The sequence below is a fragment of the Alligator mississippiensis genome, chromosome 8 (genome assembly GCF_030867095.1).
Source record: "Alligator mississippiensis isolate rAllMis1 chromosome 8, rAllMis1, whole genome shotgun sequence".
NCBI classification, from domain to species: domain Eukaryota; kingdom Metazoa; phylum Chordata; order Crocodylia; family Alligatoridae; genus Alligator; species Alligator mississippiensis.
This window is the reverse complement of record NC_081831.1, coordinates 25529055-25551909: the sequence shown is the minus strand read 5'-3', so window position 1 is coordinate 25551909 and position 22855 is coordinate 25529055. Positions and strand designations below refer to the sequence as shown.

The following is a 22855-nucleotide window of genomic DNA, read 5'->3' as shown; positions in this document are numbered from 1 at the left end:
TGGACGGGACCTTAGGAGTTGCATCTATTCCAACCCCACTTGACACAGGATCATCCCAATGTGAGCCATCCGAGACAAGCATTTGTCGAACCTATTCTTAAAACTGCAGGAGGAACCCTGACCCACAACTACCAGCCATGGTGTTTGAAAGCCATGGCGCCACACTTCAGGAGGGATGTGAACAACATGAAGAGGGTCCAGAGGAGGGCCACCCTCATGATCAGGAGGAGCAGGGCAGGCCCTACAAGGAGAGGCTAAGGGACCTGAACCTGTTCAGCCTCCACAAGAGAAGGCTGAGGGGGGGTCTAGTGGCCTGTTACAAACTAGTCAGGGGGGACCACCAGGCATTGGGGGAGTCCCTGTTCTCCCGAGCACTACCAGGAGTGACTAGAAATAACGGTCACAAGCTGGCAGAGGGTAGATTCAAGCTAGACATCAGGAGACGCTACTTCACTGTCAGGGCAGCTAGGATCTGGAACCAACTTCCAAGAGAAGTGGTGCTGGCTCCTACCCTGGGGGTCTTTAAAAGGAGGCTGGATGAACACCTTGCCGGGGTCATTTCACCCCAGTACTCTTTCCTGCCACAGCAGGGGGTCGGTCTTGATGATCTGCTCAGGTCCCTTCCGACCCTAACAACTATGCAACTATGAAAGCATGAAGAAAACCCACATGCCCCAGGTAAATCAGGGGGATGAGAGCACTGCCAGTATCCTGCCACTGCAAGGATGTGAAGGACTTGGCCTTTCCTTGGTTTGTTCTTTATCAACCATGTGCTCTAAGAATTGGGGTTGGTGCTGGCCTGTCAGGCATGTCTCTTGGCATGATTGTGTTGCATTAGCTTCCATTTGCTTTAGCAGGACTGTTATACCTGTGGTACATTCTGCCTATGATATCCTGCGAACTAAAAGGAAAAACTTCCACTGTCTCTTGGCCTCAGTTCCCTTCTTTCTGGTAAGTTATTTGGGGGTTTGCAGTATCCAACAGGGGCCACTAAGAAGTCTTGTTCTGGCCTTTTCTCCTTTGGGTTGCAGTATGATTGGTGTTCCCAGACTGAGCTGGTGCAAGGCATGCCCCCCTCTTTCAGCTTGCACTTCAGTCAGGGGGTTTTCCCCCACACTATCTGAACTTCCTCTCTTTTAGGCCCATCTCAATGGCTGTTGTTCAGCCTAGGTTAGCTGCAGCTGTCTCATTAACAGCAAGACATCAGCAAGTCCTCCTTGCCACTGTAGGTAGCACATACTTTGAAGTGACCTGTGTAAGAAGCAAGGGGTCTTTGGTGTGATATCTTTTATTAGACCAACCCTATAGCTGGGAGAGATGTTGGACAAGTTTTGGGACGTAAACTGCCTTCCTGGGGTCTGGGAAAGAAGCAGAAGCAGCCTAAGATAAGTACCAGATAAAACACTGGCTTGTATTTAACCCTGTATGTAAAACAGGCACTTACAGAAAAGGAGAGCTGTAAAAAGGAGCAAGAAGTTATCAGAAGTAACTTCAAAGCAAGAGAAGATTACCTCTTTATGTAAAAGAACACAACCATTCAGAAGAGAAAGGGGCTGTCATTACCTGTGAAGTACCAGAGAGATTAGAAGAAACACCAGTTAGATTACAGTGAATCATGAAACCAATGTCTCTGTTTATTCCATGGTATTTAGTGTCCAGTAAGGTTATGAATTTTTGTTCCAAGCCTGTCAGTTGAAGCTGTCCTAGAGTATAAGGACTGTGGCCTTAAAGTGACCCAGACAATTTGTACTGGGTGGAAAGCAGGGTAGATTTGCACTTCACAGAGTAACTCAGGTGTATCAACCTCATCAGCCCCTGCAGGCTGGATAAGTGCTGCAGGGCCAGTTGGTGGGACGGATCAGGCCCACCGACCAGCTCTAAACACCAGTTGCACATGAGCATGTGGCACAGTGGTTCAGTCCAAGACTCGAGGGCAGCACGGTGGGTCAGATGATAGGATTTTGTGGGCTGGATCCAGCCTGCAGGCTGCATCTTTGTCATCCCTGGACTAACTAAATCAGAAATGTGTAGAATAAGCTTTCAAAAGCATTTGCTTACTTTCTCAGATGCTGCGAAGAGACTGCAGGAAGTAGAGCTTCTAAATAGAAAGCAGTGATTAGAATACAAAGGATGGGGAAGGGGGCATTGCTGGGAGAGGCAAGGTGGGTAGGAGAAAAACAGAAGTTAACCCACAGAGGGGCACAGGGCTTTATCCAGGTAAGGGGATAAGAATCTATAGTCTTGGTTTAGATGGTACTTAACACAATCCAGTCTGTGAATGATTTCTTGTTCTGCAATTTCCCATTCAAGTTCTTTTTTAATTGTTGTCTAAGAACAATCACTTTAAGGTCAACAGTGGAGTGCCCAGGGCAGTTCATGTTCTGATCCAGGCTTGTGTGTCTTTCTGAAATTGATGTTATATCATAGATTTCGTAGACATTAGGGCTGGAAGGGACCTCGGAAGATCATCGAGTCCAGCCCCCTGCCCAAAGGGCAGGAAGTCAGCTGGGGTCATAGGATCCCAGCAAGATAAGCATCCAGTTTGCTTTTGAAGGTGTTCAATGTAGGCGCTTGAACCACCTCCGGTGGCAGGCTGTTCCAGACCTTGGGGGCTCGGACAGTAAAGAAATTCTTCCTTATGTCCAGCCTGAAACGGTCTTGTAGTAGTTTATGACCATTCGACCTAGTCATCATCCCTTGGGGCGCTCTGGTGAACAAACGTTCCCCCAGATACTAGTGGTCACCCCTGATAAACTTATAGGTGGCCATCAAATCACCCCTGAGCCTGCGCTTTTCCAGGCTAAAGAGCCCCAGGGCTCTCAGCCTGTCATCGTAGGGTCTGCTTCCCTGACCTCTGATCATGCGCGTGGCTCTTCTCTGGACTCTCCCAAGCTTCTCCACATCCTTTTTGAATTGTGGAGCCCAAAACTGGACGCAGTACTCCAGCTGCGGCCTCACCAAGGCTGAGTACAATGGGAGAATGACGTCCCGGGATTTGCTTGAGAAGCATCTATGGATGCAAGCCAGCATTTTGGTCGCTTTACTAGCCGCAGCATCGCACTGCAGGCTCATGTTCATCTTGTGGTCAATGATGACCCCCAAGTCTCTTTCTTCCATAGTGCTAGCCAGCATAGCACTGCTGAGCCTATAAGGATGCTGCGGGTTTTTCTTCCCTAGGTGGAGAACCTTGCATTTATCGGTGTTGAATCCCATCAGATTCTCATCCGCCCACTTGCTGAGCCTGTGCAAGTCAGCCTGGATCACCCGCCTGTCTTCTGGTGTGGATGCTTTGCCCCAAAGTTTGGTGTCATTGGCGAACTTGGCCAGTCCGCTTCTGACTCCAGTGTCCACATCATTAATGAAGATGTTAAACAATATGGGTCCAAGGACTGAGCCTTGGGGGACCCCACTGGTCACAGGACACCACGATGAGTGACTTCCATCAATTACTACCCTCTGGGTCTGACGACGGAGCCAATTTTCCAGCCAGTGGATCGTGGTGGACCCAAGGCGACAATTGGCCAGTTTCGCCAAGAGGTGATAATGGAATACCAGATCAAAGGCTTTTTTGAAGTCAAGATATATGACATCAATCTCTTCTCCCTTGTCCAGGTGATAGGCCACCTGGTCATAGAAGGAAATGAGATTGGTCAAGCAAGACCTACCCGCAACAAACCAATGCTGGCTATCCCTTAAGATGTTGGCGTCGGCCAGTCCATTAAGGATGGCCTCTTTAATAAACTTTTCTAAGATCTTCCCCGGGATAGAAGTCAGGCTAATGGGCCTATAGTTAGCCGGATCTACTTTCCTCTGTTTCTTGAAGATAGGCACCACATTGGCCTTCTTCCAGTCTTCGGGCTCTACACCAGAGCGCCAAGAGTTTTCAAAGATCCGCGCTAGAGGCTGGGCTATGATGCTCGCCAGCTCCTTGAGTACCCTGGGGTGAAGATTGTCAGGGCCGGCTGACTTGAAGGTATCCAGCTTCTCAAGATGTTCCTTTACAAGGTCAGAATTAATGGAGGGCAGGGGATCACCCTCACCTGGACTTCCCCATCCTGTAGTGGGCATGGGCGTCCCATGGGACTGATGAAAGACTGACGCAAAGTACCCATTTAATAGGTTGGCTTTTTCCTGGGCGTCAGTTGTCAGTTGCCCCATCTGGTTCAGCAGGGGTCCAATGTTGCCCCTGCTTTTCCTCCGGCTCCTCACATATTTGAAAAAGGACTTTTTATTGTCCTTGATGCTCGAAGCTAGTTGGAGTTCAGTTGCAGCCTTGGCTTTCCTGGTATGCTCCCTGCAGGACTGGACCAGTGCAGAATAATCCTCCTTGGAGGTGACTCCCATCCTCCATCCTTTGTAGGCCTTTCTTTTTAGCCTCAGGAGGTCTGCTAGGTCCCTGGAGAGCCAGGGGGGCTGCTGTGCCCTCTTGCTGCCTTTCCTCCGAGATGGAATAGACTTAGCTTGTGCATTGAGGATCACTCCCTTGAGGAGCAACCACTCTTCTTGAACTCCCCTCTCCCTGGGGTCATGGTCCCTTAGGGCCCCACTGACAAGCCTCCTGAGCTTGTCAAAGTCGGCTTTCCTGAAGTCAAGGACTTCCGTGTTGCTGACTGACTTGCCAGCTTTTCGGTGGATGGTGAAGGTGATCAGCTCATGTTCGCTGTCACCCAGCTTCCCGTCGATCACTAGGTCGCCGACTAGGTCATCCCCAGTAGGCAGTACCAGGTTGAGCAGCGCTTTGCCTCTCGTTGGCCCATAGACTTCTTGAGTCAGGTAGAAGTCATCCATGCACGAGAGGAAGCTTTGCGACTCCTTGGGTTTTGCTGAGCGATCCTCCCATGAGATGTCCGGGTAATTGAAGTCTCCCATGACAACCATGGTCCTGGAGCATGCTGCCTCAGCCAGTTCCCGGGCAAACTCCTGGTCAAGCTCAGGACTTTGGGTGGGAGGTCTGTAGTAGACCCCAACCATTGTGTCCCCTGTGCCATGTTCTCCACGGATTTTAACCCAGAGGGTCTCCAGCCGTCCACCCTGGTCACCAATATCGGGTTGCAGGGACGTGTAGCTTTCCTTAACATAGAGAGCTACACCCCCGCCCCTTTTATCTACACTATCCCTCCTGTACAGGGTATAGCCATCTATACCCGTGGTCCAGTCATGGGTGGAGTCCCACCAGGTCTCTGTTGTCCCTATGACATCATAATTATTTGCATTGAGCAGGATGAGCTCCTCCTGCTTATTCCCCAAGCTCCTGGCATTTGTGTACAGGCAGGCAAGTGTCCCCTGGGGGGCTCCTTCCTTGCCCACAGATTTTACCAGGGCTGGGGCAGGGGTGGGCTCCCTTAAGTGCCTTGACCCGCTGGCTTTGCAAGAGTTGCTCAGCGGGCCACATCAGTGTTCATTCATTCTTACACATAGGGATCACCCCATCTGTCCACAATAGACAGCAAAGGGGCACAGTCAGCAGGTGAGGGTGTATCTGACATTGGTTGAATGGCACACAAATGAACCTCAGGTGTCATAATCTGTTGTTTTGTCCAGTGAAGGTGCAGTCTATGTTGATGAGAGGTGCACGGCTAGCGTCTGGGTCTGAAGCAAGCTCTGGAGTTAGGGAGTGCTGTCTTGGGCTGCTGCTGCAGGTCAAGGTGTCTGTAAATATTTCTTTAGGAACTGGTCACCTTTGAAGCATTACTTAGCAGGCCATGCCTGTTTATGAGTGCAGATCCTAGGAAACAGCTGAAGATGAGAGCTGCTTGTTTCAAAATACCTTTGCTTTCAGCATGGTGTTCTTCCTGTCTGTCGGTTTTTATATTTCCCACACCTGCTTCCACCTTGCTTGCCCTGGGTCCTTTCCCTTCCCCTCGCCTCCCCCCATTTATGCCCTGAGAACTCACTGGTTTTAAGAGCCAAATGTGTATGATGCTCTCCCTTTCTGGGAGGGCATTTTCTTTGCTGCTCCTTGCACCCAGCTTTCAGCTGAATAGATTTATATCTACCTCATTTCAGACCCTCTGACAAAGTGCCTCCCTGTTCTCCACATCAGACTGAACATCAGTGGAAATGGGAAAGCTCTTTGTTTTTAAAAATCTTGACTTCTTGCCAATTATTTGTGTACCCATCCTTGCAGATAGCAAGTGTTTCTTGCATTGTCCCCAGGCTCTTGGAAAACCTTACCCACTTTCTCTGGATCTCTGTCCTTTGGTTAAAAGTTCATGCCCATATTTAAATGTCATCCGTTTCGTAGCCAAATGCTAACCCCTTTTTTAAGAACGTCCCAAGTCTGTGCATTGTCTTACTCAAGGGAAGGTGAATTTCTTCTCTCTACTGACTGTGGTAAGGAGGTGTTTGGATCCTGGGCATCCTTAAACTGCCTTGTGGTTCAGCCTCCTGGAAAGCCCCACACCCTGTAGGCTCAAGCCATTCTACAAGTCTTAAAATGGAAAGAGGGACTTTGGCATTTTTCTTTTTCTGCCCAAAGCAAGTCGTGATGTGGTGTCATGGGGCAGAGGCCTGAATTGCTGCAATGCCTGTAATGCTGGAGAGCACTTTACTAGAATAAGACCGTGGTTTTCAAACAGGTTACATGGGTCCTAATGTTACTAACGGTGGTGGAGCTTCTAATTGGTCAGTGCACAGTGAGTAATAGTACTGCATTGACGTTGGCATCAACACTCTTCCTAAGGAGTGAACATGCTTAAATGCCTAGAGTGTAGGGGGAACCAGCAGTAATATTTTGCATGTAAATGGATGCACTGCCAAAAACATTTGAAAAGCACTGGAACACAGGAAGTAGTACTAGCCCTAAGGCTACTCTAACTCCTGTATTTCACTGTAGGGTTTTAAGCTGGAGACTTCCCCAGATCTTCCTCCTGTGACTGGCTGTCAGAAGGGTGAAGGATTGGTGTTGATAGCTGCTCTGGAGACGGGGGCCAGCATGACCTCCTAAAGCAATAGCCCAGGAAACAGGCCTGTCCCTGAGTCTGAGTGCCGGCCCGGCAAGTGGTGCAGGTACTGGCATGCCAGGTTCATGTGGCTCTGGAGTCCCTTCCCTGCCACGCTTTGCACAGGCAGCAAGTTCTCAACTCTGGGCCATGGGCAGGCAGTGCTCAGGCCAGGCAGGTGTTGGCTGCTCCTGCTGCTACAGTCTGGCTGACAGATGTGAGGTGTAAAGCCATGCTCTGACTGCTGTGAGAGCACCTGTCAACCCCATGTCCCTGCTGTTGGCACGGCAGATAGGGACAGATGTGATGCTACCTGTCACCTCCCAGTGCCGTGAGCTCAGCCAGGCTGTCTGTCCTCGGGCACTGGGGCTTTGAGGGCAGCTGCCTGGACTGCCAGGGGAGGATGTCAGCAGCAAGGATGGCTGTGATAGGCCAGGCAGGGCAAGGGCAGGGGGCTGCCCAGCAGAAGAGGAGCAGCCCTGTCACCCCTCGAGAAGGTACCTGGAGTAGCCAAAGGAGCTGAGCATGCTAGAGGGGCCCCACAGGAGCCAGGACCAGGTAGAGCAGCCCTGCAAGGTGGCATGTGGGGGGTGCGAGGGTCCTCCTAATACCCACCCCCATGCACCTGCCCCTGCCCCATCCTTGGCAGGCCCCAGACCATTGGGGAGGGGGTGGGGGAGGTCCTTGGCTCTATCGCTCGGAACTCCCCTGCTTCTGCCTGTCCAGGAGAACGACGGCCTCTGCTGCTCACGCACGGCGGGCCCCGGCCGCCGATCGCTCGGTGCGCCACTGCAGTGGCCTGTGCCCGCGGCGCAGTGGCTCGTTTAGTCCTGCCTGGCGGCGCGCCCCCCCCCGCCCGGCCGCCGCCTTTCCTGTCGCGCGGCAGCGCCTCTTGCTCGGACCCCTCGGCGCTCGGCTGCGCCGCCTGGGAGGGGCCCGGCCCAGCCCTAGGCCTAGGCCTAGGCCCGGCGCCTCGGCGCTCGGCTGCACGGCCTAGCGGCCGCTCCGCGTGCGCCGGAGCCAAGATGGCGGCCTCCACCTCCGCGCCGCCCAGGGGGACAAAAGCGGCGGCGCCGCCGCGACCGCGGGGCGGGGCCGGGGACCCCGAGCCAGACGCCGCGCCCGAGCCTGGTGAGCCCTTCCCCGCCCCCCTCCGCCCGGCGCCGGCTGCAGCGGGGCGGCCTCGGCCGGTGCCCCTCCCCCCCCGCTGTGACAGGCCCGGTGCCTCCGGGCCCTGCGCCCGCATCGCCTCGCGACGGGCCTGCCCTGGCCACCCTGTCGCCAGGGGCAGGCAGCAGGGCCCCCGAAGGCACTTTAGCGCCGGGGGGGCGGCCTTGGCCCGGGCCGGGAGAGGTTCCCCCTCGTTGGGCCCCAGCCCCGCCCCGGGCGCGGCATCACCCCAGGGGGGTCCCGACTAGCCCGGACATCCGGGGCAGCCTCGGCTTTCCAGTCCAATCCGTGCCCCAGAAGTGGCCGGGGCTGGCGGGTGTCTGCGGGCAGCAACGTCACGGCTCCGGCCTGAGGTGCGAGTTTGCCCTGGGGGGGGCCAAGGTGATTCCCCCTCCCCCTGGAAACTGCCACCGAGTGGCTCCAAGAAGCCCTTGGGCATTTGAATCCCGCCCCCCCCCCTTTCTGCCGGCCTTTTGGGACCCTCCAGAGGGGTCTGCATCCCCCGCAGTGTGACGTTGCCCGCGGGCCCCCCCCCCTTGCTTTTTGCAGCAGCCGAGGTAGCAGCTTCCTGGGTAACTGGTTCCTGGTGGCTCGGGTGTGAGCGGCGGTGCGTTCTGCCGGGACTGGGCATAGCCTGACCCATAGGGACCTGTCTGCTTTAGCTTGTATTTGCCCCTTTTCTTAAACGGCTGTCAAGCAGGTGACAAGTCCAGGAACTAGGCAGAGCAATGCGGGGGTTGTACAAGCTGCCTGAATCCATCTTTGTCTTAGCTGTTCCTTTTACTCATTCTCTAATGTTCTCCGTGGGGCCCAGTAATCTTAGCCTGGTGACACTGTCGTCTATAGGCTCCTCAAAGCCTATTGCTTTTTTTTATCCATTTTGTCAGCAGTCATCTTAGTTGTGTCCCTAAGATCATAGGATCTGAAGGGACCTTGTGAGGTCTAGTCTAGTGTTTCTCAACCCATGGGGTGGTGAGAATATATGAAAGGATCACAAACAAACTTTAAAAATGGATTCTCCTTTAAAAGAGAAAAACACAGGAAACTGGTTTTTCCCTTGTAGGCTGGCAGAGTTCCAGCTTGCGAGGGGCTGCTTGGAGGCCCCCCATGTACCACACCCACCCCTGCCCCATGCACTGGGGACAGGGGGCAGTGGGTTGGGACTGGCTGTCCATGTTTACAAATGGGACCTGGTACAAAAGCAGTTCAAAAACATTAGACTAGTCCTACCCCGTGCTCAGGGCAGGATCATCGCTGATGAAACCATGCCAGCCCAGTGTCTGTTTTCTGTCCAGTGTGTGACCATTGTCCGTGTCTGAACGTTCCTTCTAATCTCCAATCTAAATTCCCTTTGGTACAGTTTGCAGCCTTTGCTCCTAGTTCTGCCCCTACACCCACAGAGAAAAGCACATCTCAATCCTTTCTATAATTGCCCTTCAGGTATTTGAAGACTGTTTATCCAGTGCTTGACCACTCTCACAATCAGAAAGTTCTTCCTGTTCTTCAGCCTGAATTTACCCTGCTGCAGCTTGAGGCCATTGCTTCCAGCCCTGTCCTGTACAGCCACCGAGAAAAGAGAGAGCAGCTTTTTTTTCTCTGGCAGGCTCGCATTGGAAATGAAACACCCGGATGGAAAACAGCCTAAATAAATGATCCGCTTCCCCAAAGCAACATCACTAGCCCTGTTGCCCTTGCCCTTTCCTAAGGTCTCTTGTCAGTTCTTTTGCCTTTATCCATTTAATCTTACAACCACTGCAGAGAGCCGTGCCCGTTGGTCTGAGTATCAGTATCCCTGTCATGTTAGCAAGCTCTGTTTGATGTGGTTAATAATTCCTTGATCCCTACGAAGTGCTGACAGGACTGTAATTTCTAAGGGTCCATGACAAGTTGTACTAGTTTGTAAAATGCTGTTACATCAGTGATGTGTATATTCTTACCTCACTGGCAACAAATAGATGGGTAGGGGCTGGCAGGGCTGTCTGTCCAGTGCCAAGCCCAGTGTAGGTCTGGACCATGTCCAGAGCTACTCCTACATAAACAGCACTATGAAATGGGGTGGGGCTGGGAAGGGGTGGACCCTATGCTGCTGAGGGAGCAGGCAGTTTCCAGAGGAATCCTTTACATCCCAGTGCAGTGGTGATTAGTAATGCGATCCCATCCAATGCATGTGAGAGCCCATGGTTCTTGGCCTGTTGATGACAGCCAGATTTGCCCAACAGTATCTCTTATCTGTAAACTTACCTGTAAAGCTTCCTGTTCCCATGAATAGCTGGCAGGAGCTGGGAGGCTTTTGTCACTTCCATTCTTCGGTCTTGGTAACAGGAAGCTAATGAATAACTTTTAGGGCGTTTTGATGGTGGGCAGAGCGGCTTAACCTTTATTCAGGTTTCTGTTGAGTGAGTTTTGTTAACACTTCACTATTTACAGTGTTCCCTTCTCTTGGCAGTCATGGCCTCTGAGGAGGATGAGATGGTGGCAGTTGAGTTGGGCTTGCCACCCCTCCCAAAGAAGAGTGCTCCCTCTGGTCAGCTGGATCAGCCTTCAAACCGAATAGGGACCAAGCTGTCTCCTGAGCCACCAGGAAGCAAGCCAGACCCCCAGGACTCCAAAAGTAAGTGCCTTCCCACCACAGCTGGCACTTTTTCCTGTAGAAGGAAGTCTTTCTTCCAAGAACCATGGAGGAGGCCATTTCAGATTCACAGAAGTTTAGGGCTGGAAGGGACCTCATGAGAGTTATTTTATTCTTAAATTCATGTAATTTTTTTATTTTTTTTTTAATAACCATCTTATTCTCAATGGGCAATTGTTTTTGCAAAAGCCCTGCCCACCCAAGTCAGCTCTTTAGGGTGACAGGAACAGCAGGCCAGGGAGTGAGGCGGAAAGACCTGAAATTTTAAGGAAAGAGAATGGGTATTTGTTCTGGCAACACTCACTGCATACTAGGCACCAGACATGGAAGAGAGGCCTAGACATGGCTATGGGGCACCAGCACAGTGCCCCAAGCTCAGGCAGTGCCTGGAGGGCTTGCAGATTCACACTTCTCCTCAGAAGTATCTGCATCCCAGCTTCAGAGGGGACTTTGTTGTGTCTGGAAGTAGTGTCCAAGAGCCCGTGCTGAGCAGCTGGAAGTATAACCGAGCAACAGGTGTAAAGAGAGAGTCACAGACCTTGCGCGCACACCCCACCCCCAGCAGGTCAGGCCACACAGCAAAGAAGCAGCTGATTGCAGGGGCACCAGCTCTGCTGTTCCTGCACAGATCTCAAACTTTGGCCTTTTGCTGCCATATCCCTTTGCTGCCTTGGGCCTGACATGCTGCACCTCTCTTCTGCTACTTTTTCTCTGCTCCCTGCTGGTTGCTTCAGGGGTATCCAGAAGCCCTAGTGGAGGGTGTGGGGCAGCTCTAATTATCACTGCAATAGTCCCTTGCCCCAGGGAGCCTTCAGGACAATGCTTTGCCATCCAGAAGGGAGGTGGCTAAGATGTCAGGGAGGGGTGGGGTGGCTAGAGCAGCTGGCACAGTGCTGTGGGGGTGGCTGCCTGCCTGCAGGTTCTGGACAGTGCAGGCACCTGGTGTGAGCCCCACCCTCTCTGACACCTGCTCCTCTTTGCAGCCCAAAACCTCACAACGTGCGAGGTCTGTGGCGCCTGTTTCGAGACCCGCAAGGGCCTATCCAGCCATGCCCGCTCCCACCTGCGCCAGCTTGGTGTGGCTGAGTCAGAGAGCAGCGGTGCCCCCATTGACCTGCTCTACGAACTGATGAAGCAGAAGGGCAAGCCCGATGGCAGCCCCATGTCCCCAACGCTTGGGAAGAAGTCCAGCTCCCCCAAGGAGGGGACAGCTGGCTCCCCACGGCCTGCACTTCTGGCTCTCGGCAAGGTGGGCGAGCGCCCACCCGACGCCCCCATCAACAAGGCCATCAAGTCCCCACCGGGTTTCTCCTCGAAAAACCTCTCACAGCCGGGCTCCCCCATCCTCAAGAAGGTGCCTCCCTCGCTCTCGGGATCTCCTCCTCTGAAGAACCCCGAGGACAAGCCCCCAAAGCTGCCTCTGAGCCCCCTGCAGAGCTCCCCAAAAGCACAGTGGCCGCAGCCTGAGGACGAAGGGCCCCTGAATCTGAGTGAGTCCCTTTGCCTTTGTCGTTTCCCCCTGGGCTTGGGGCAGGGACCTGGGGCTGTAGGCCCCCTCGCTGACTGTGGCACAGATGCTGGTGGGTTGGGCACCCTATTTTGCTTGGCCTTGCTGAGCATACCATCATGACCCCTGGCATGGATCAGCCAGAAGCTCTGTACCCCATCCTGGGTGGGAGGGTGCAATGAGGGATCTGCCAGTACTTTTCCGTGGGTGGGGGAGGACCCAGAGCGACTGTTTCTCTCACCTGGCTGCCAGCATCCTTGCCTTGCAAACCAATGTGGGGGGCAGAGATCTGCAGACTTGGGTTGGGGGTGCCTGTCTCTTATTCACAGCCATGTGAATCCCTCCCTGCCCCTGGTGTGTGTGGTCATAGCATATAGGGGAGGGGATTCACCTCTCCTTGGTTTAGTGTGGACTTCTCTCCTGCCCTCTCTGAAGAGGTCTTAGTAAAGCTGGATCTCGGAGTTGTTACAGTTGGGGGAGCAGAGCACACCATCTCCTCAGGGCTTCATGGCTGCAAGGCGCCTATGCATCCACCTGCTGGAGTGCTTCTGTTCTGGGCCTGAGGAGTCCTGCCAGCAGTGCATCCCTACCCTTCTCCAAGCGAAGCATCCTGCAGCATGCTGCATGCCAGATTACAGTACATCCCTGTCCCCTCAGTGCCCCGCCTCTTATGGGAAGTCCGGAGCCCTTTGGGAGACACCAACCAACGTGGCAGGGCATTAGACCATCCAGGACTGTACTAGCCTTGCAGCTTGCTAGACCCCTGCTCTGCACACACTCAGAGCCCAGGGATCTTCGAAAGAGTTAGTCCAGCATGATGCGACGCAGCACGCTGAGTCTGAGGGAGACTTCAGCTCTGCCTGGCCCTGACCAAGGAGTTCAGTGCAGCCTACCACAGGAACTGACAGTGGACCCGGGGGCCCCAGCCAGGTACCTCCTCAGCCCCTCACACCCTCTGCTTCATGAAGCTCTCCTGTGCCAGCTAGCAGCATGTTTGGAGGGTGTGTCAGCCCAGGTGCCTTAGCTCTGTTGCTTTTCCATCTCAATTTCAGTCTTCCCTCATACATAGCTTCTTGCACAACCTTGCTTTGGCTTGTTGAGGCCAGCAGTAATAGCAGGACTGCTGTCCCAGCCACCCCATTCCCCAAGGGCAGGTCTGGCCTGAGGCAATCTCTGCAAGCCCTGAGCAGTCTGCTTGGCCTCTTTGGCCCTTGCCCTAGGCTGGGCCAGCCAGTGAGAGCACAGTCAGTCTGTCTGCATCGGTGTGCTATGTCTCATCCGTTTGCATCTGGACTTTCACAGCTCCCCATCCCACCAGCCAAGCAGACGCCAGCAGGGGAGGCTCTGTGGCCTGCGCAGCCATTCTGAATGGTCTAACCTCCACATTCCACTCAATTCTTCCACCACCCTCCTCATGCCTTCACCCTTAACAGCACCTTATGGGGTCTGTTCCACCCCAGTGCAGAGGTGCCTTGACTCCATCTGGCATGGCAGGGGTAGAGGCAGCCAATTCTGCTGCTCCTACACAGGCAGGAAAGAGGCTGTAAAGTAACTGCTAGGGAAACCAGGTGTCTGCCTGACACATGTCTCTGACCAACTCCCACCCTCAGTTCCTCGCACCACTGCCTTTCCTCGTCTGTCTGCACTGCTTACAAGGACTGAGCCTAGACCAGTTGTCCAAATCACCGAGGCAGCTGCAATGTGTGCTGGCCTCCAGCTGAGATCAGTAGCTGCACATGGCTCTTCCATGAGGCTGTAGAAGCCAGCTGGGCAAGCAGATGCTTGTCCAGCCCGTGGACACCCAGTCATGTGCCCACAGTTTGGCTATTGCTGTGACATCCTGCCTGCTTGATGCTGCTAGATTTGCATGGAAGAGGTCTTGCCACCACAGCTGCATGAGGTGGACCTTTTGCACAGACGTGCTTGGACCTGGCTTGTGTACAGCACTGCCTGTGTCCAGCACTGAGTTCTCTGTCCTTGCTGTCAGCCAGTAGTGAACAGGCTTTCCAGGGCTTCTGAAAAGCTCCATCCCTGCCTAACCCTGCGGGGCCTGTTGCAGGGTGACGCTGTGGAAGGGGACGTCAACTCCCTTAGTCAAAATCACTTTATATAAAGCAGGGGGTGTTCAGAATTGGTCCAAGCCCTCCTCTGCTGCAGGGACCAGGGGAGGAGACGGAATGATGTTTCGGAGCTTGCTGCAGTTGGCCCTTGCGTGCTCAAATGAGCACCCTTTTAAACAGCTAGGACTGGGGATAGCCAGGTCCTCAGTGCAAGAGGTCCACGAGTCATCCTGTCTTGTCACAAATCACCAGCCCTTAAGATCCCTTCAGTCTGATTCTCTTTCTGCTGTTTCTGGCCTACAGCTAGGTGAGACTTGAACAGCAGCAACCCTGGAGGGGGCAGCTACAGTTGCCTATGGCCCTCTGACACTTCGGAGCTCCAGCATTCAAGGGGTGTCAGGCACCAGGCCCAGGCCGTCGATGGCAGTGGGAAGGACTGCTTAGCTGCAGCTGGTCAGGAACAGTGGAGCCAGTGGTCAGACAACTAGGTGTTTTTCCTCTGGCCACTCTGATTTTATTGCAGCTGTTTAGAGAGATTTGTTGCGTGTTCCATGGAGATGCTGCAAGTGTGAAGCCCCAAGGTGGCAGGTTTCCAGTGGAGTCCCAACATAGCCCTGTGGGCAGCGGCAGAAGCACGGCCCTTGGCCAGCACATTCCTCACTCTTATGCTAGGGTGGAGAGACGGCCCAGGCGAGGTCCAGGCAGGGCCATCCCCGGTGCTTCACAGCCATGCGCCCCAGTGCCCGTCCATATTGTGATGAATGTGTTTTCTTTTCGCAGCTGTAGATAGTGACTCGGGCAGAGACCTTGACTGCCAATTATGTGGTGCCTGGTTTGAAACCAGAAAGGGCTTGTCGAGTCACGCTAGAGCCCACCTGAGACACCTCGGCGTGACCGACCCCGATGCAAAAGGATCCCCCATTGACGTGTTAAATGACCTCATCCAAAGCGAAGACTTCAAAAGCCGTCTGTCCTCTCTCCTCCCTAGTGAGAGAAAGGCGTTAGGAGAGCTGGGGGCCTCCCCCAGACCCAGCCCAAAGAGCTCGGCTGCTGCAGCGCCCACAGCAGGCGTGAAACCACCACCGCCACCACGGCCCCTGGGCAGAGAGCCAGCCAGGCTTCCACCTCACTCCCCTCCACCAACCAAGAAACTGAAGCCACAAGCCCACAGGCTGTCAGCCGGGGCCAGCCTGCACAGGAAACAGCACCTTTCCTCCTCCGCCTACTGGGCTTCAGATGCTGGGATGTCTCCACTCAACCTTTGTAGGTTCCCTCTCAACACAGCCTCCTCTCTCCCCACCCCTACTCCCCCTCCCAGTCCTTGTTTTGTGAAGCCCAGAGTCCCAGCCCTGTCCTGTACCCAGTGGAGACTTCTGTTAGGCAGGAACTGGAATGTACTCTACTGGTGGCCTGCCTTTCCTCCCTGTAAGCATCACCTTTCCTGGTTCTCGTGGCTGGCTCCTAGTGTGTTGCTTTTGGCCTGTCCCTGGCAGGGCATGTGTGCGGCCTTCCCACTGCAGTCCAGGCCCTCTCCTGCCCCATATAGTCTTAGATACCCACTAGAGCATTCAAGCCCAGTGGGTCCTGAGATGCTCCCAGGTAGATCCCTGGCTGGTTGAGCCACTCCCTTTCAGAGCAGTTCAGGGTATGGCAGTTTCTGCTCTTTCTAGGGCATTATCACTGCTTCTCAGGGCCCGGCCCCTGCTGTCGAGTGCTGCATGCATTCATCTGAGCTCGCCACAGGGGACCAGGCTCCATCATCCTTGCTGTCAAGCCAGCATTCAGGGGGCTGGAGCCCACTCCGGGAGGGGGTCAAGCTGCCGTCGTACTGCACCTCAGGGCACACATCTGGGGGTTGCTCCTTTCCCCTCGGGCAGGGAGAGCCAAGCACCAGGTCCAGCTCCGCCGTGTGCTCTCTCTCCTCTGAGCTGGCGATATCTTAATGCCCAGCTCCCACCCTGACAGCCTGTTGACTTGCACTCATTCACCGTTAAGCATTCACTGCAGGAGACTGCATGGCTCAGCCTGTGGCTTTCTGTGGTGGCAAACATGTTATGTTTTGTGCGAATCCTCCATCCACTCCAGCACATGCTGAAAACCAGGGCTTCCCGGAGCACTCCACAGGCAGGAACACTGCAGATGCAGGGGGCTGGGGGTGGAGGGTGCCAAAAGCTGGGTACCTAGCACATGGATTAGCCAGGGCATGCTCAGCCTTCAGTGCACAGAGTGCTGCCAACTGGCATGGCAGGAGCATGTGCTGCTGAGCTGCCAGGGAAGACTGGGGTTGGGGGGGGGGAGACTTGAAGGGGCATGTGTGTATATCCTTGCAGGTCACTGTCCCCACGGGGAACTCAGCCTACAGGCACATGCTTGGCAGCCTGGGGTAGGGAATGCTCCCTCCAGGATATACCCAGAGACACCAAAGCAACTACCTCATCCCAGGCCACCTGCCTGCAAGAGCCAGCAAGGGAAACCTCTGGCATTTGTGCCTGTTCTGGATGTTCAGAGTAGCTGCTTCCCTCCCTTACGGCCATCCCCAGCATCTGTTGTGCTGCCCAGGCATCCATCGATGACCTGAGTCTTCTCTTTCTCTCTGGGGTATCTTCGCTATGGTACAGAGTCTCCAACCTGTGCCATGTCTTAGGGGACATTCTTGCTGATATCCCAGCATTGTGTCATGCCAAGGTAACCCCCCTCTCCCCTCCTTGTTTCAGCCTCGGGGGCAGAGCCTGTGCGGGACATCCGGTGTGAGTTCTGTGGCGAGTACTTTGAGAACCGCAAGGGCCTGTCCAGCCACGCCCGGTCCCATCTGCGGCAGATGGGGGTGACCGAGTGGTACGTCAACGGTTCCCCTATTGACACCCTGCGCGAGATCCTCAAGCGCAGGGGTCAGCCCCGGAGTGGTGCTTCCAACCCACTCGCACCAGGGCAGAAAGCCATGGCCAAGGCCATCCTGGGCATGGGGTCACTGGAGCCACGTGGTCCTGGGGACCTGCATGTGGCCACCCTCTCCAAGAAGGTCCAGCAGCCAGGGAGTCCCATGGGACAGTCGCCTACCTCCTCCCCACCCCCAACCGCCAGGAAGATGTTCCCTGGGCTCTCCCCGACCTCCTTGCAGAAGAAGCTGAAGCAGGACCACATGCGGGTGGAGATCAAGCGGGAGATGCTATCAGGTGGCCTCCACAGCGAGCACCATCCCTCTGACCGGGCTTGGTCCCCGCGGGACGAGATGTCTCCCCTGAACCTCTGTAAGTGCCAGCAGCAGCCGCCCTGCCTGCACTGATGGTAGAGATTCCTGTCCTGACAGGCAGGACCTGTGGTGGGAAAGTAGGGAGCTGTCATACATAAAGCAAGGCCTTTGGGTGACAGGAATCCTGGTGTCTACCTATGGTTGGGGTGGAGCATGGCCCAAAAGCCAGGAGATCTTTTGGGCAAGCTGCTTTTTACTTTGGGGACTGTACTTACCTGGTTTTGGGGGGAGGGTTGGGACAGCATCGGTGACATTCATCAGGAGTCTTTGGGCCAGGCTGGAGAAGGGCAGGTGCTGGCATCTGTCTCCATTTAGCTGTGGTTGAGAGCCCAGGTGCCTCCCTGCTTTGTGGGGGGGTCTGTAGCTGCAAGCTTACCCACCCTTGCTCTGCCTGCTGTCCCTGCGTGTGTGTGGGATGGCGAAGGGATGTGCCCAGTCATAGGGCACAGTCTCCTCCCACTGATACCAATCCCCACTCCCCACAGCCTCACGAGCTGACCCTGTGCGGGACATCCGCTGCGAGTTCTGTGGCGAGTTCTTTGAGAACCGCAAGGGCCTGTCCAGCCATGCCCGGTCCCACCTGCGGCAGATGGGAGTGACCGAGTGGTCTGTCAATGGTTCCCCTATTGACACCCTCCGTGAGATCCTCAAGAAGAAGTCCAAGCCGTGCATCATCAAGAAGGAGCCACATGCCTCCAGCATCGAGCCCCCCAAGCTGCTGGGTGAGGATGGGATTGACCCCAAGTCCCCTGGGAAGGTTCTGCACACCATGGCACTGTCTCCACTGGGTGGGCGACCAGGGAAGCCCGGCCCAGGTGGCTCCAGCCTGGGTCGTGAGCTCTCGCTCACGCCGCTCACCAGCAAGTCCCCAGGTGGCTTCCTGACGCCGCTGTCCGCCAAACGGCCCCTGCAAGACGACCGTCTGGGTGGACACACGGAGATGAAGCAGAAGGCCTACATACAGACTGAGCTGCCCTTCAAGACCAAGTCTGTCCACGATAAGCCTGCACACACATGTAAGTGGGGATGGGGGTGTTGGGGAGCTGGGCTGAGGCCCCAGCTGCAACACTGGGCACTGTGTCCACAGTGGGGGTGGTGGCGAGTCCAGAGGAATTGGGCCATACCCCAGAGAGAACTGGCTGGCTACAGCCAAATGCTAGAGGGCATCGGGGCTCTTGCTGCTGGGAAGGAGCCTCCCTCAGAGGCACTGGGTGTTGGCTGCAGCCCAGGCTGGGAATGGTGACTGGGCTGAGTGTTCCTGCTGGGACTCAACCCCAAAGATTCCTGGCTAGAGTCTTGCCTCTCCACTTAGGGTCAAACTGAACACTGCATTGGAGGGGGTGGTGGGGGTGAAGAGGAAATTTTAACCCATTGTCAAACCAATATGGACTGGGGGTGGTTTTTGCCGCCTTTTGCAAGGAGTGTGGCCTTTACCTGGCATCTCTCAGGCATATTTTAGTAACCCTCACACCAAGGCACTGACAGCCCTTGCTTCCCCTGCTTTACCTGTGCCAGGTCTGGGTGCTCTGCCTTGTGGTTGTGTAACAGTGTTGACTGTGTAGTTTCAGTAGTAGGTGAGAGAAGAATTTGCATAGGATGGTTTGGATGGGGCTGATCCTGACTCAGATAGGGGATTGGACTAGATGTGATCTCCAGAGGGCTCTGCCTGCCTGACTTCACTGTCGTTATGTGAAAGGGGCCAGCCTGAACATCTGGCTGGACCCAGTCTCCTCCCTGCCCAACCTGGATCCCAGAGCTCCCTGCAGCCTAAGCAAGGCAGCTTGTTGACGCCACATGAGCACAGTTTTTGATGCTGGGTGTCCCAGCCAGTGGTGCATGCCCTGCAGAGCAGCCAGCAGGTGCCCAAAGCCTGCCCTTTCCTCGTGGGGGGTGGGTCTCTCCAGCTGAATGCAGGCCACTGATCCCACAGGGACTCCGAGGGTTGGGTAGTCAGGCTCTAAGGCTACTGTAGTGCCCCATATCCTGGGGCAGGGAGGGAAGGACAGGTGGGAAGGGGGAAGTTCCCCCCTTGCCACCCCTCCCCATCCCTGTGAGCTCTCATCCTGTTCATCTCTCCCCCTTCCCACAGCCAGTGAAGCCTGCTGCGAGCTCTGTGGGCTGTACTTTGAGAACCGCAAGGCACTGGCCAGCCATGCCCGAGCCCATCTGCGCCAGTTTGGTGTAACCGAGTGGTGCGTGAATGGCTCGCCCATTGAGACCCTCAGCGAGTGGATCAAGCACCGGCCACAGAAAGCCGGAGCCTACCGCAGCTATATCCAAGGTGGTCGCCCCTTCACCAAGAAGTTTCGCAATGCCTCCCATGCCCGTGAGCAGGAAGCCACAGCCAAGCGCCTGCCCCTCAGCTTGCAGCCTGGTGGAATGGCCCTGGTGGGCAAGAGCCTGGCAAGCGAGTTGGTGCACAGCGAGCCCGGGAAGCTTCTGGATGGGGGTGGTGCCGGTGAACGGCCCATGATCACCTCACCTCTGTCCCTGGTCAAGGTGGAAGAGCACCAGCGCCAGAACATCAACAGTGAGTCAGAGCTACCCCGGGCAGGCCAGGCCGGGGGCTCAACCCTGGACCCTTCTCCCTAGCAGTATGGGAATGGGGCTGGGGGGAGACTGCAGACAGACTGCAGGCCCCTCCAAGGCAAGCCTCTGTTCATCCCACCCCCCTCCCTCCCTCCCTGAGCAGTCAGCTGCGCAGTCACGTGTTCCCACAGGCATGGAGGGGAGATCGGTTGGTTGTATGGCCCCATGCAGCTAGTCAGGCCCCCAGGAGGCAGGGCAACATGTGGCGGGGGGTGAAACTAAGCCCGCAATGGTCCTGTGGGGCACGTCTCACTGTGCCACCCAGGTCTGAATCCTCCTCTTTCACCCCAGAGTTTGAACGGAGACAGGCCCGGCCCCCAGAGGCCCCAGCATCCCGTGAGGAGGAGGCCAGTGACTTCCAGCAGAAGATGGAAGAGGCGCGCCAGCCCCCACCCCGCATGCGGCCAGTGCCCTCGCTGGTGCCCCGGCCACCACAGACGTCCCTGGTGAAGTTTGTGGGCAACATGTACACCCTCAAGTGCAGGTTTGTCTGGTGGGGGTGGGGGAGAGGCTGACTTACCCCACCCAGGCCATGAGACCCTGGCCAGAGTCCCCAGCCCCTTTCCCTGGAGGGGTTTGCACTCCTCCCAGTGGCCCCCCTACCCAGTGCATGGGGAACCCCTCCCCATCACCCCTTGACCAACAGGGTGTTCTTGAACTCCTACGTGTCCTGTGAAACAAGCCGCGCAGAACCCCAGGCCTGCTTCAGGCCTGGCTTCCTTCAGCATCTCTGTCCCCTACTCTGGTCTGAGTTTGGCTCCCAAAAGGGCTGTTTGTGCCTCCAGCTCATGCTCAGGTTCAGCCACCTTCTGGCAGCCTGCGGGTGCTGCTGCCATGCTGGTCATCCCCCAAGCCTGGCCTGGTGGGGCCAGCCCCTCTCACTCCCTGCCCCCCCTCCTATGTCTGCACCGTGAGATCGAGCCCTCCGGGGCTGGGGTTGTCTCTCTTGTGTTTGTGCAGTGCCCAGCACTGCGGGGCCCCGCCGGAGCCACAGCAGCCGGCGCCCGCGGCAGTCCGAGCCGGGGGTTCATGCGCTGGCCTCTCCTGGGCAGGTTCTGCGAGGTGGAGTTCCAGGGCCCGCTCTCCATCCAGGAGGAGTGGGTGCGGCATCTCCAGCGCCACATCCTGGAAATGAATTTCTCCAAAGTCGATCCCCTGCGCAGCGAGGCCGTGGCACCTGAGGCCCAGGCTGTGGCCGAGGCTCAGTGACGGAGCTCTTCCGGGAGCACTGCCTGCTGCCCCCTCTTGGATGCAGACGCTTGCCCTGGAGCCAGCACGACACCCCTGCTGCAGTCACTCCCGGAGAGGGGCAGCTGCCTTCTGAGCACTGGGCTCAGCAGCCCTCAGGGCCCAGCTCCCCCAGAACGACTCACCAAGAGCAGGGGAGCCGGCCACAAGCACTACATGGAACAGAGCAGTCCGGGGTGCAGCCTTCAGCTCAGAGACAGGACCCTAGAGGATACCTGGGAAGCACTGGGCTGCGCCCCCACCCAGGGGACTTGTCCCTGAGCCATGGGGAGGGGGCTTCTCTCCCCATCATGAACACCAGTTAGTCCAAAGACTCTGCAGCTCCAGTGAGGGCAGTGTGTCTGCCCCGCGGGCCGCTCAGGCTTGGGCCCAGGCCATGAGCATGGGGCCGGCATGGAGGGTGAGCGGGAGGGCGACACTGCTGGCTGCTGCCACTGGATTGTGTACGTGGCTGCGGGTTCCTGTATATTCGATTGCGTAGGCAACACGTGTAGTCCGTGTAGATGTCGGAGTCCGTTCTTACCGGGTTGCGCTGCATGTTCCTCTCCCCCGCACCCCCAACGGCACCCCCACCTCCCCTATCACACACATTAAACGGCAAGTCATGGGTTCATTGCTCCTCTGCCCGTCTGCGTCCGTTCATCCTCCCTTCCCCTGCCCCCTTGGCGTCCGTGTTGTCCCACCCAGCTCACGCACCATCACAGAGGGTGCCATAGCTGGTGCAGGGTGCACCCTTCTTTCCACCCTCATGTTGCCATGGGTCATGGCATGTCTCAAGGTCTCTGCCGTGCAGCCTCTCAGGCCAGGCACGGGGGCTCCTGACCAGCATCAGGTGCATACAGAGCTGACTCAGCTCCAGGTGGCGTGATGGTGAGCACAGGAGTCTCCAGGGAGGCATCCGGTGCTACTAATGCGTCTCCTGCCAACTCGGCTTCTCCCCATGGCAGCAGTGGGAGCATCTGGTCCCCATGCAGCACAGCCTGGGCTCCCCTTGCGGCCACACTCACAGTTGCTTTTTATGTCTAGCTGCATAGAACCTCAAATTTTTTAACTCTAGTTTTGTGTAGAAACAACAAGCATCCATTTTTATTTGGAGTCCCAAGCTGAGCAGAGCTTGGAGGGAATTTACCTTTTAACTTTTTTCATTGGGCCTATTCTGGTTATTAATGTACCTAGGAATATGTAAATTAGATTAAACTTCTCTTCTGAAAACAAATCCCCGGCGTCTCTGAGTGCTTGCCTGTGTCCCAACCAGTCTCAAACACAGGAGAGGGGCTGGTTTGTCCTGAAAAGCCTGGGCTGGGGAGGCTTGAGGTAGGATTCTCTGTGTCTGGAATAATCCAAGGAAAGTTCCTAAGGGAGATTCGTGACCTCTTTGCTCCCATGGCGGGGCAGCAGGGGAGTCCTCTTTCTCCACGTCCCTACAGGTGTTTTCCAGGAACTGTGCACCATTAGGAACAT

The 22855-nt window shown here is 55.8% G+C and overlaps 1 protein-coding gene across 11 annotated transcripts in view; it reads left to right on the top strand.

Moving 5' to 3' along the window:
- WIZ (WIZ zinc finger) overlaps positions 1 to 22610 on the top strand; it is a 117913-nt gene extending 95303 nt beyond the window's left edge. For 6 of the 11 annotated variants that reach the window (XM_059732458.1, XM_059732452.1, XM_059732451.1 and 3 more), the window contains 8 exons: positions 10558 to 10722; positions 11724 to 12230; positions 15088 to 15570; positions 17022 to 17555; positions 18043 to 18573; positions 19647 to 20087; positions 20438 to 20630; positions 21107 to 21367. In XM_059732458.1, the coding sequence (XP_059588441.1) occupies positions 10558 to 10722; positions 11724 to 12230; positions 15088 to 15570; positions 17022 to 17555; positions 18043 to 18573; positions 19647 to 20087; positions 20438 to 20630; positions 21107 to 21281 (3029 nt within the window). In that variant the 3' untranslated portion in view covers positions 21282 to 21367. Of the gene's footprint in view, positions 1 to 10557; positions 10723 to 11723; positions 12231 to 15087; positions 15571 to 17021; positions 17556 to 18042; positions 18574 to 19646; positions 20088 to 20437; positions 20631 to 21106 lie in introns of all 11 variants that reach the window. The other 5 variants (XM_059732454.1, XM_059732453.1, XM_059732456.1 and 2 more) reach the window with 5 other exon arrangements.
- The last annotated feature ends 245 nt before the right edge of the window (positions 22611 to 22855 follow it).